Here is a 12,011-nt window from a genome sequence, read left to right as displayed (position 1 = left end):
ACATATACCTATTCTACATATGGCATCCAATGTGCAGTTATAAGCACAAATAAACAATTAAGCCATTTAAACAGAGGAAGTTGCCTGTATCAAAGAAGTAGCATAAAAGCATAGTTCTTTCTTTCTTTCTTTTTTTTTTTTTAATTTAAATTTTATTTTATAATTATAACTTTTTTTTGACAGTACATATGCATGGGTAATTTTTTACAACATTATCCCTTGCACTTACTTCTATTCAGATTTTTTCCCTTCCTCCCCCAACCCCCTCCCCCAGATGGCAAGCAGTCTTATATATGTTAAATATATTACAGTATATTCTAGATACAATATATGTGTGTAGAACCAAATTTTTTGTTGCACAGGAAGAATTGGATTCAGAAGGTATAGTTCTTTCTTCTAAGAACAATACTACTTCAAATTATTCTTAAAGTATAAATTGGTCGAAAAAACAAAACAAACACTTTTAGTCAGAAAGCTAAGAAAAATCTCTGTAGAATTTTCAATGCAACCAGCAAGCCATAGGAAGCCAAACTTCACTGGATTCTATTCCCTAAATCTGAAATTTACTCTTTCATCTTAAACAACTGTTTAATCTGGGTCACTCACCTATCAGAAGTCTGGAGGAGGTCTGTTTCTGCCCCTTCAGGTAGGACAAGCACCAAATCAAGAAGTGAAACCAGTTGGGGTCCTGTAAACCACTTCCTGTCCTCTGCTCTCTAAAAAGCAATAGAAAAATGGTAGGAGCAAGGGCAGGGAAGAATTTAAGTAAAACCTTAAAACTCTGCATTTTTCTAATACATCATTCAACACTGTAAAAACAAGTAGTTTCTAAGCATACTTCTGCTTGGAATAAACAGGAAAAGTTTACATAAATATTTCTTTAATGAGTTTGTTAAAATTTTTGAAAATTCAATCTATTCACAATTTTTCAGTAACCCGTCAACCGCAATGAGGGCGAAACAAAATAAAAGCTTAGGAAAGAAGACTAGAATTACTGATAAGCAACGGTTTTGTTTCTCTCTCTAACCCTTGTGCCCTACCTGACTATGCCCATCACTGACATTACACAATGTAATATGATACAGAGTGAGCAGATCCTTTCTTTCTTTAAAAACTAAAGTTTTTCCAGCCATGACACTTCTGGACTACAACTGTTTCCTCTCTTAGGAACGAGGCCTGCTGATTCAGGATACAAGGAACAAATTAACTGATGTAAGTAAAACATTTTGCAAGCACTATGTAAATACATTTAACAATCATCACCATTATCAAACAGAATTGTAGCACACGGATTCCAGGAGGCTGTAGAAGATACATTTTGTTAAATACAATATATGTGACACAGACAAGATTCCCAGGCTATATCAATAGTAGAGAACGGCTAAAACTCTAATGTTATAGCAAGGTGGGGTGGCTTCCCAGAGGTAGACCCACTGAGATGAGAAGGATCTGGATGGGTACTGATCTGCACCAAGGGAGGGAGAAACCACAACATACTTTCCCAATTCATGAGGGATTTTTTTTTTTAATCATAGAAAAAGCTAGTAATCAAAATGCAAAACAACCTATTAAATTAGAAAAATAAGCTAAGGAGATGTTAATGATGTTTTTGCTCGGCGGTGTTCTTACCTTTAATGAGGCATCGATCTGATTTTTTATATTTTGAATGACGTAGCCTTCCACACCCGCATGATTACTTGTCTTCAATAAACACCTTGAAAACAAAATTGAGATAGATAATATGTGGCTCTGGAATTTCTTCTGATTAGCTAATGACCACCATTAGCACATGCTCAGAGCTTTGTTTTTAGGAAAAAGAAATCCCAAGTGATCCTGAAGAGTAATTGATGACTGCAACAAAGTCATTAATCAGTTAAATGATTAATCAATTAATCCTGCACCTGATAATGGGGAGTTAACATCTGGCTACTAACCAAAATTCTGTATTAAAGTACATTCTGTTTGTCTTAGCCAAGCAGATCCAGCTGCAGGCCCACAAACATGCACTGGCCCCATGCCCACTGAAGGAGAGTCCAGCTGCAAATACATCCTAATCCCCTTCCTTGAGACCCTGCCCCAGCAGAGAGTTCTGCTCGAGGTGATGTAAAATAATTTCTAAGACCTACGTGTTTACCAAGTGCCAAGTCTTTAACACTCTGAGGTAACATTTAGGTAATGTGGCTTTTTTTGATGATTATGGTAAAAACAGCTTACAATTAAGTACTGCTTTGTGGACACCAAGGGCTTTTCAGAGACATTCTCTCACTTGGGAGGCAGGGCAGAACAGTGGCCAGGGCCCCAGAATTGGCGTCAGGAATCTGTGGGCTCAGGTCCCATGTCTAATACTTGCACGACCACAGGATGGTCACTTGAACCTTTCACCCTCCATTCCTTCATCTTTTAAACAGGGATGAAGAAGGCCTAAGTCCTATGTTGCCACACCAGGCTGCTGTGAGACCCAAATGAGCCGCAATGAGCAGAATCCTGGCTGGGGAAACTGGGGTCAGCACCATCGGTACTTGGGGTAAACACTGTTTCATGAAACCCGAAAACTTTACTTGCCTTTTAAATACTCCACATTTCTACCTCCCTTGTTGGGGGGCTAAGTTTCCTTCTCCGAGCCCGAGGGGGCCTCACTGTGCCCAGAGTACCAGGCTGGAGAAGCACCTGCCCTGCCAGGTGTGTGAGGATCAAATGGGATAATATTTGCAAAGCCCTTCGCACAGCTTCTAGCACATGATAGGGGCTCTCTGAAGAGCTCATCTCCTCGTCTTCTTCCCTCCAGAATCAAAACATCATAACAAACTCAATGCTAGTAATCAAAACACAAATAATTATCGCAGTAACAGGAGTTTGGGGCTAGCTTATTTTGAGATTCCACCTGCCTTCAATTAAACCAAATAATAAATTAGCAAAAAGAGGTACTCTCTTCACTACCATTTTTTGTTTTGGAAAATAGTTGTTTTCCATTAAAAATGCTGTTAATAAATAAACATGTAATGGGTTTACTGTCATTTTAAATGAATTAATGAATATCTTAAAAATTGACCAATTTAAATAACTAATACAGTAATTATCAAGACACAAACCCATAAACAAAAGTTCTTTGGGATTCTGCTAATTTTTTGAAAATTTATAATCCCTATTTCATGTGTATGTGTACACATGGAGTCTGATTTAAGAGATAATTATCTCTTAATTGGAATGAACAAAGCCATCCTATACTCCACCTCTGAAAGACCACACTCATTCAAGACTTCTATGAACAGGCGACCTACCTGGAGAATATAATTTCAATGCCATTATCTGTCATATCATGTGCCACCAATTTACATTTTTGCCAGTCAAGGAAGAACAGCCATTCATTATATTTGAGTCATACCTAAATAATATATTTTTGCCTTGCGAATCCAGCTTGTCTATATACAGCTGCAGCACTTTTAAACCTTTTTTCCGCTAAAAACAAAACAAAACAAAAACATTGTTAGACTAAAGAGAAAAGAATGCAATATTAATTAAATTCAGTCTCTATAGCTGAATGGTTATTAGTCATGAAATGTTTACATACCATAGTCTCAATGGGGCAGAAGGTCATTACTTTCACCAGCCTCTGCAAATAAAAATTTAAAAACATCAAACAAATGTGAGAATTGCATTATATGTAATCATATAATCAATGCCCAACGCTAAATGTTAAGAAAGAAATGAAGACAAGAGAGTCACAAGTTAAGGCAGTTGTGGGTCACAGGCCCACTGCACTGGACAGAATGAAGAAAACATAACAATTAGTGATATTTCCCAAGACACAAACCATGGGAGAAAAATCTGTAAAAGCAGGCATTACCGAGAAAATATAAGCACTGACATGTCATAACAAACTGACCAGATATTCTTAGATTATAGAAATAAACAAAAATAATGATGCAGATTTCAAAAGAAAATCACCTGCTTGGCTCCCCTCTGGGGATTGAGAGAGGGGCAGCCCGCTATGGGGAGAGAGCACTGGACCTGAAGTCGGGAGAATGTAGGTTCAAATTCTTCCTCATACACTCATGAGCCATGTGACCATAAGCTAGCTCCTTAACCTCCTCCTCTGTGATGCTGAGGTAACATCTATAGCGTTTATCTCATAGGATTGTTGTCACCATGAAATGGGATCAGGCTGGAAAAGTCCTTTGAAAACTTTAGAATGCTATGTGAATGTTTTTATTATTCATCATTATTGCTATTACTGAATCTGGTTAAATAAGAGGTTAGAATTTATACCAGAATCCCCCAAAAGTCCTCAAGCATTTTAAAAATTGCAATGAAAGAAAGTCCACCTTTAAAATATATATATGCCCTTCTTGAAACAAGTCCAGTTCATTCAGCCAATCATGTGGTCCAGACTGCAAGCCAAGGCAAACAGTTAATGTTTAGGTAATTATTGCTTAGATATAATGGATTGATATCCATCTATCTATATGGCTGGCAACTTTTGACAGCCAGCAATGTGATACAATACAGATATGGATAGAATGGAAAAACCTATATATGAACATAAATATTCTCTCTATTCTACCTATAATATCTTTACTATGTGATCCTAGGCAAGGCATGAATGTCTGAGAGCTTGAGGGAACAGTCCTTGGACTTAATGGCCTTCAGACTCGGGCTGTATCAAAATATTGCTAGATGGGCTCAGGCTGCATCCCAAACATGAGCCAGAAATGGACCTGGCAAATGTTTAATAAAATTAGTAAAAAATACAACCCAACACAAATAATGTTAATTTGTGGTTTTCTAAATCAATATGCAGCTGGCAGGGATCTTTTCTACTTAAATTTGGCACTACTGCTCTAGGCAACAGTCTGTATCACAAATGGTGTAGCAGATACTGACTTTCACCCAAGAGTTCAGCATAAAAAGGAAAAGCCAGGATGAGGCTCTAACCCTACAGGGGGAAGAGAAGCCTCAGAAAAGGCAGGATTGCTGTGTCCAAGTATTTGAAGGGCATTAGGTGCATGGGGAATCATGCCCCAAGAGGGAGGAGAACAAGCTGCAAAGACGCAGGTTTCAGTTTGATGAAAAGAATAACATGCTAATGATTTGACTGGCCCAAAGTGGGATGGGCTGGATGACCATGTGGCAGGTGAGATCTGGACCAACTCTGAAGTTCTGAGACCCTTCATTTGAGCATCACAACAACTTCGTGAGGTATAAACATCACTATTTTCCATTTGACTGAGGAGGAAAGGAAAAATAACTAGGCTCAGGATACCCACCATGTACCTGGCAGAGGTCAAATTTGAACCTAGTTATTCTCTATGTTTTTCCATCAATCTAGGCTTATGTGGACAAAGTGATCGATTTCCCCAAGTTGTTTGGAGGAAAGATGAAATCTTAGTCTGCATTTTCAATTTTCTACTTCAATCAGGAACCAGCCCTCACTAATATAACATTATATGGGTGTGCTTAAAGTCAACTGTAAATGTAGTCACTCGTATAAATCAATTATTAAGCATGTTAGAGAATTTCATATGATAGTTTTAAAAATTAATATTGTCAGCAATTTTTTTCATTTAAAAGTTGATAAGTAGGTTTAATATTCACTTCAAAAGGACCTAGAAGGGTAATACTATTAGCTGTGATCTGATTCAAATTAAAATTCCTGGAGTAAAATAATATATTATTCTTTCTAGTACTTAGCCTATGCATGACTCAAATGAAATCAGTGGTAGGAATTGGATATTAAGTATAATGGGAGGGAAGAGAGAAGAGCATTTTTACAGCACCTGTGGGCTTTACACTTTTTATCTCATTTGACCCTCACAGCAACCCTGCAAGGTAGGTGCTAAAATTTTTACAGCTTTACAATTTGAGGAAAACATTTTACAGTTGAGGAAACTGAGGTAATTAAAAATGAAGTAACTTGGCCAGGAGCTGACGTATTGAATGTCTGAATTTGGATTTGAACCTAGGTCTTCCTGACTCTGCACTCAGTGCTCCTGAGGTACAAGAAGGGAAGGCATACAAGAGTTCTGCTCTCTCAGATCCCAGGTAGCAGAATTGTAGCCGTGAGATGCAGGCTGTTAAAGAGAAGACCCCTTGGATAAGGCATCTGGAGAAGCTGCAAAAACAGTCTAAGGTTACAAAAAGAGAAAAGTTCTCAGATGCAACCCCTTCCCCCCCCCCCCCCCCCCCCCCGCCCCAACCCTGCAGATGATGGGAAGAAACTCTATCAGAGATTGCTTGCCAGGTCCTACTTTACCTGAGGCACAGTGAGGAAGGTCCTGATCTCTAAGTAATGGTGTAGCAGGCTGTCATCCTCCATTCGTAACAAGCTGTTCTCCAACAGCTCCTGCAGAGGAAGTCGTTGCACAAGCAGTCATACTTAAAGGCAACAGCCGTAGAAGGGGACGTATTCAAATTATAAAAAGGGAAGAAAGAAATATTACCAATCCTTTTGAGGACACAGATTCTTCTGCTCTGAAAGAGGATATTAAAGGTTTAACCAATGTGATTTTAGAAGTGGGTAAATCCAAGATGGCAATGTTAAACCTTTTGGGGAAAATTATCAGTAAAATACTTTTGGAGAATTCTTTGGCAACTGAAGTTTATGGTCCTGTCTTTTGACCTGAGCCTGGGTCCTTACACCTCAATTAAGTTTCATTGTCTGGCATAAAATGTACTAATTCTTGAGGTGCATATAGCCCAAGTTTGCTGGTGTGAAAATAACACCAAGTCTAGTGGCCTCAGAAATGCGTATCAGGGATTCAGAAATAAACAAGGGCTCTGGATCCTTTTATAAGCAAAAGATAAAGGGATTTACAAACATGTAATAAAAAATAAGTAAACGTGACAAAATAAACGGGACATACCGAAATAGAGTAAATTAGAAGAATGAATATTTATTTCTCAGGTGTCATCTGAGGGATCCTACCTTTTCAAGAGGACTTCAATATGGTCCATATTGTACTGCAGAAGATATAATGGGCTAAAATATAAAATATATTTACAAACATTTTTAGAGATTACAAATATAAGTTCTAATATCTAATATACCACCTAATGGTGGTATTTAAACTTAAACATATTATAGGTAGTGTTATTTGTTACTACTAGTGAAAATCCTCTCCAAAATTCACAGGTGAACTAAGGCAATAGTAGCTGGGGACAAGCTCTGGTAGGATCTACCATGCCAGAAAGGCTCCAATTGTTCCAGAAATAAACGAAGTCTCTTTCCTGAGGACCAGTCTACCTAAATACAGAGAGGCACATGGTACATCAACATCTAATAATGAGTATTTTGAGTCACAAAAATCCATAAAACACAGAAAAATTTAAAATGGCTTCCAACCTCTGCAATCCCTTTCAGTTTCTGGAGTGACAAAGTGGAAAAAGGCTAAGAAAAAGGGATAAAGGGTACTAAGAATCACAAATTTTAGACTATCAATAAAGTTGACCAACAAGTGGATTATGTTTCTGAAGGAGCTGAATCATATCAATCTTGATAAAAGACTCTAAAGCTAAATAGAATTGTTATTCATGGTACAAACTGAAAGAGGCAGAGGAAGCAATGGCAGAGTGGATCTTACATCTTTGAAGTCAACAAGATGCATTACACCATGGGATATCGGCTCATTGCATTTACAGGATTAGCAATAAAGTACTTGCAAAAAGAAAGCTATGAAAATAAATAATTGTAGCTTCTTAAACAACATCAGTTGCTGAGGATGGAGCAGTTGAGAAATTATATGAAGTATTCAATAAAGGGCCATGTCTCTATAAAAGAATGGGTACAGTAGGTGCTGGACATGGTGAACCCCTAATAACATTACAACTAATAAGAACAGATTTTGACATTCATCCCGAGTCAGATATCTCTGCACAGAGACAGAATCACAGCATTTGAGATGGGGAGAGGCTTCAGTGGTTGACTATTTTAACCCATAACTGCAACGAATCCAGCTTGCAACCTATGTGTCAAGCAGCCATCCTGTCTCTGCTTAAATCCTTTCAAAAGAACTCTACCCTTACCCCCACCCCACTGCCCATTCCACTTCAGGATGAACTGAATTATTAGCAAGGTTTTCCTGAATTTGAGTTTACAATGGTCTTTTGCAGCTTCCACTCTCATTTCTGGTCCTGTCCCTTTGGGCCAGCCAGAAATTCACCTACTTCCCCCCTTTACGTGACGGCCCTTCAGATACTTGAAGACCACTATTACATCCAAATATTCTTCTCTCCAAGGTTCCAAATTCTTCATTATCCTGGTAGCTCTTCTCTGGATGGTCTCTAAGTTATCACTATCTTCTTGTTGTGTCCAGAACCAAACACAAGGTTCCAGGTGAGGTCTGAATAGATGTTCATGGGGTTCTCATCTACACATTGCTGGAACTATTCCCTGATTTCTGGCTATAATAGTGTTAGATAGTCTGATTATCCACTTGTCAAAGCTAAGATCAGAATTAGTTAAAAAAAAAAAAAGAAAAGAAAAGAAAGACTAATACTGAGAAAAGATGTGATATGAAATGGAAACTACTTAACCACAAATGATTTCAATAACTGAAAGTGAAAATAAGTCATTGAAAACAAGCAATTGAAAATTTAAAAAATGACAGAAAACAGAAGACACAGATTATATTAAATGTATAAGAAGTTTAACCAAAGCAAAGTCACAAGACTAAGAAGCAACTTAGTCAGAAACTTCTGATTTAAATGCACAAGAGACAGAAATGAGACCGACAAAGAAAACAGTAGGCAAGACTACAGACTCATATGTAAAATGGATAATCAGGGGCAATATTGTTTCAAAATTGCAGAAAAGCAAATGGAAATAAAGTTTAAAGACAGCAGGGCAAGACATTCAATTAAGCCAACTCAGGATAAGGATGAAAATGGAAGGGCTCCAAGTAGAAGAAAAACAAGATTTGCAATTCTCAGAACACACCATTTTCTTTTTTTCCATTAAGGATTGTAGAATCACATTGGCCCTAAGACCATAGTCCCAAATGTGCTTGGAGAGAAGACCAATGGCATGTGTTAAGGGGCAGGTCAATTCTCCAAGAGCCTCCACAGCTGTGGATCATAACATCTGAAGGGCAGCCTTTGTTGACACAGGTGTTAATGACTGGGAAATGAGATAAATTGGAGGCAGAGGGAAGAGGAGGGAGGTCAGACAATGCAATGGCCTTTCAGTCAGAGAGGTCAGAGAATGGCAACGGCCTCTCAGGTTCCTTGTATCATCCTCTTACAAGAGGAGATCCATTCTGGGTTGGATCTCCAGCAGCCACTGTCAGGTGGCTCCCATGTATTCCAACAGGCATGAAAGAAAATAATGACTGGAGAGGCAGCTATGTCAACTGTAGAAAGAAGAGCCATCTTGGAGGCAACACAATTATGAAGGGGTTAGGGAACAACATTTAAAGGAAGAAAAGATGCCAGATAATGCAAAAAATGTTATTGATGTCCTCTCTTAACCAATGGCCAATATGCCTAGTTTCCCCCATCTATATAAAATCTTGAGAGCGAGCATGGTAAGATCCCAGAGATCCTCCTGCTTGAAGATGATGTGTGCTAATTGAACTGAGCCCCAGAACACTGCAAGGGTTTGGTCTGACCACCACAATGGAAATACGATAATGAAATACATACTGCTCAGAATTCACCATGGCTCAGCACTTTCATGAGTATGCAAAGCTGGAACAAGCAGCGTACATGGACAACAACTTGGGTAGAAGGTAAAGTGGGGGCTGGCTCACCTTTGGATTATGGCAAAGGTCCTTTACTTAGTCTAAGCTTCCCAGCCTTTCAAGATTAACAATCTAGCAGTGTTGATATATGGCATCGACATACAGAAGCCAGCTGATTCTAAAGAATTTAAAATTAGTATTGCACAGAGGGGGATGGAAGGGTGCATGGTAGGTGTAAGCAGGCTACAACATACAACCAATGAGGAAATCCTAAGACTAGGAGTAAAAGAAATCAAGCAAGGAATCATGTGGAAGGAAGAGAAAATGGGCTGGTCATATGACAAAAATGAGGGCATAACAGGTAAGCGATGACTGCCTTCAGGGATAACCTCATGGAATAACCTGAATAAATTTCCCAGGTTTAGTGAGTATCCACATCATTAAGAGGGGACTTCCCAAATTGATGAGATCACAGATGCATTTGAGTAATAAAAGCTGTATTTTAAATTTATTAGTATAATAAATTTTGATAAACATACTAGGTATAGAATAAAAGATGGACTCGGCAACTGATCAGAAAAAAAAACGTTTGAAAAAAGCCTACCTCAAGACCAATGGAAACTGGTCAATGCTGATATGCTGTACAAACACAAGATAAGCCAGTGAGGCCATGGACTCTGCCAACTGGCTACCTTCCTCTTCCTCCAAGTCAGGGTTATTCCAGCACTTTTCCTTCCTTCCATGCTGAAAAATGACCTTTGGCAGAGAATCTCCAATGGCTAATATAAAGCCCTGTGGGAGGGAAAGAATGAAGGAAAACAAGACAATATTTCAGCATAAAGGCAATGCCGAAATTCTATTACTTATGAATATTTATACATCAAATGGTTTCTAAATCAATGGACTTTTTAAAAATTAAAATTAACTTAATGAGACAGGAGTGTGAATAGGTACCCAACTATAGGCCACCAATGGAACAAAGTGAAGCTACTTTAAAGGCTAGTAAAAAAAAAAAAAGTCTCAAAGATGTTAAGAATCTAGAAAAACACCTGACACCTGAAACCGAAATAAACATGTCTCTTTACAACATCTCTTGAATCTCGCCCCTTCCCTGCACTTACATGGCTATCGGTCACTTAGAATATTTTAACAGTAGCCTAATATCTCTTCTTGCATCTATTCACTTTCTCTCTTCTCCCTTCCCCAATTCATCCTTCAGATTCCTATAGATTCCATCTTACAGACTCCCAAATATTCTAAGATAGATCTAGGCCTGACCTTATTACTTCCCTCTTCACCCCCAAGCATCCAAAGCTCATTAGTACCTCTAGGACACAACACTCATTGACCTGGCTTTAACTTTCTCTGCAATCTGTCTCCAACCTTCCTCTGACCACAGAGGAAGGGAGTGGAATAAGTGTTTACATGTCACAAGGCGTCAGGCAGCAACCCTTATTCCACTTGACCCTCATGACAACCCTGCATTGTAGGTGATGTTATTATTCTCACTTTACAATTAAGGAGGGATCTGAATCTGAGGCAGAGAGCTTATTCTTGGGCAGTGGTGCTTTAATATCACAAGGATAGAAAATATCAAATGGAGGGAACGGTCAGCAGAGCCACCCTGGCAGGAAGAAATGAAAGGAGGTGCTGAAGGTCGCTGGTGACTTTGGAAAGCGCAGTTTAGTCCAGTTCTGAGGTTGTACACAGGCACACCAAGGGGAGGCACTGACTGGGGAGAGTTTCTTCTGGAAGTCTGGAGACCACGGAGGTGGAGGACTAGAGGGCCTGGGGGAGCTGTTTTAGAGGCCATTCCCAGGGATGCTGTGCCTCTGGGCTGGGGCAGCTACGTGGTCTCTTGGGATCTTTTTAGATGAGGTAGAAATAACCTGCATCTCTCTTTGATCCTGCTGGTGTCCCGTATAAAGGCCGAGAAAAACAAAAGCCAGTCAGAAGGAAGCTACTCTGCCTTCTCTTCGTTGTCAGCTACCACTGAAAGAAGCACTCTTCTGGGGTTCTCATTTTCCCCCCACTACTTTTCTTTAGCCTCTCTAGTCAGAGCCAGGACATTCAGAGCTTTAACACTGCTGACATTTTAATGTTCCTTATTCTGAATTTAACTAACCCCTCAAAGGGAATTTTTATAATACAGTACAGGACAAAAGGGTAATATCTGAAGATGATTTTTTTTAATGTATACAGTTTCTTTTAAAGCACACAAGAAATACAACTTCCAAAACTGTCCTGTTTGCTTGCATTCCCTATTATTATCTTCTGAGCATTTATCAGGAAAAAAAAGAAAAAAGCCAGGCTGGTAATCATTGAGCTCAGGTAAAG

The 12,011-nt window shown here is 38.9% G+C and overlaps 1 protein-coding gene across 6 annotated transcripts in view; it reads right to left on the bottom strand.

Annotated features, from left to right (window-relative positions):
- GLMN (glomulin, FKBP associated protein) overlaps window positions 1-12,011 on the bottom strand; it is a 42,924-nt gene that overhangs the window by 13,708 nt on the left and 17,205 nt on the right. For all 6 annotated transcript variants that reach the window (XR_012481899.1, XM_074266239.1, XM_074266238.1 and 3 more), the window contains exons 8-15: window positions 10,279-10,466; window positions 6,923-6,976; window positions 6,438-6,468; window positions 6,251-6,340; window positions 3,569-3,610; window positions 3,383-3,456; window positions 1,630-1,714; window positions 607-716 (exon numbers count right to left, since the gene is read on the bottom strand). Coding sequence is in view for 5 of the 6 variants with exons in the window: in XM_074266239.1 (XP_074122340.1) it covers window positions 607-716; window positions 1,630-1,714; window positions 3,383-3,456; window positions 3,569-3,610; window positions 6,251-6,340; window positions 6,438-6,468; window positions 6,923-6,976; window positions 10,279-10,466 (674 nt within the window). In the remaining variant the exon portion in view is untranslated. The remainder of the gene's footprint in view (window positions 1-606; window positions 717-1,629; window positions 1,715-3,382; window positions 3,457-3,568; window positions 3,611-6,250; window positions 6,341-6,437; window positions 6,469-6,922; window positions 6,977-10,278; window positions 10,467-12,011) is intronic.

This window comes from Sminthopsis crassicaudata, chromosome 4 (genome assembly GCF_048593235.1).
Source record: "Sminthopsis crassicaudata isolate SCR6 chromosome 4, ASM4859323v1, whole genome shotgun sequence".
NCBI lineage: Eukaryota > Metazoa > Chordata > Mammalia > Dasyuromorphia > Dasyuridae > Sminthopsis > Sminthopsis crassicaudata.
The sequence above is the reverse complement of the archived record's forward strand: the minus strand, read 5'-3'. Positions and strand labels throughout refer to the sequence as shown.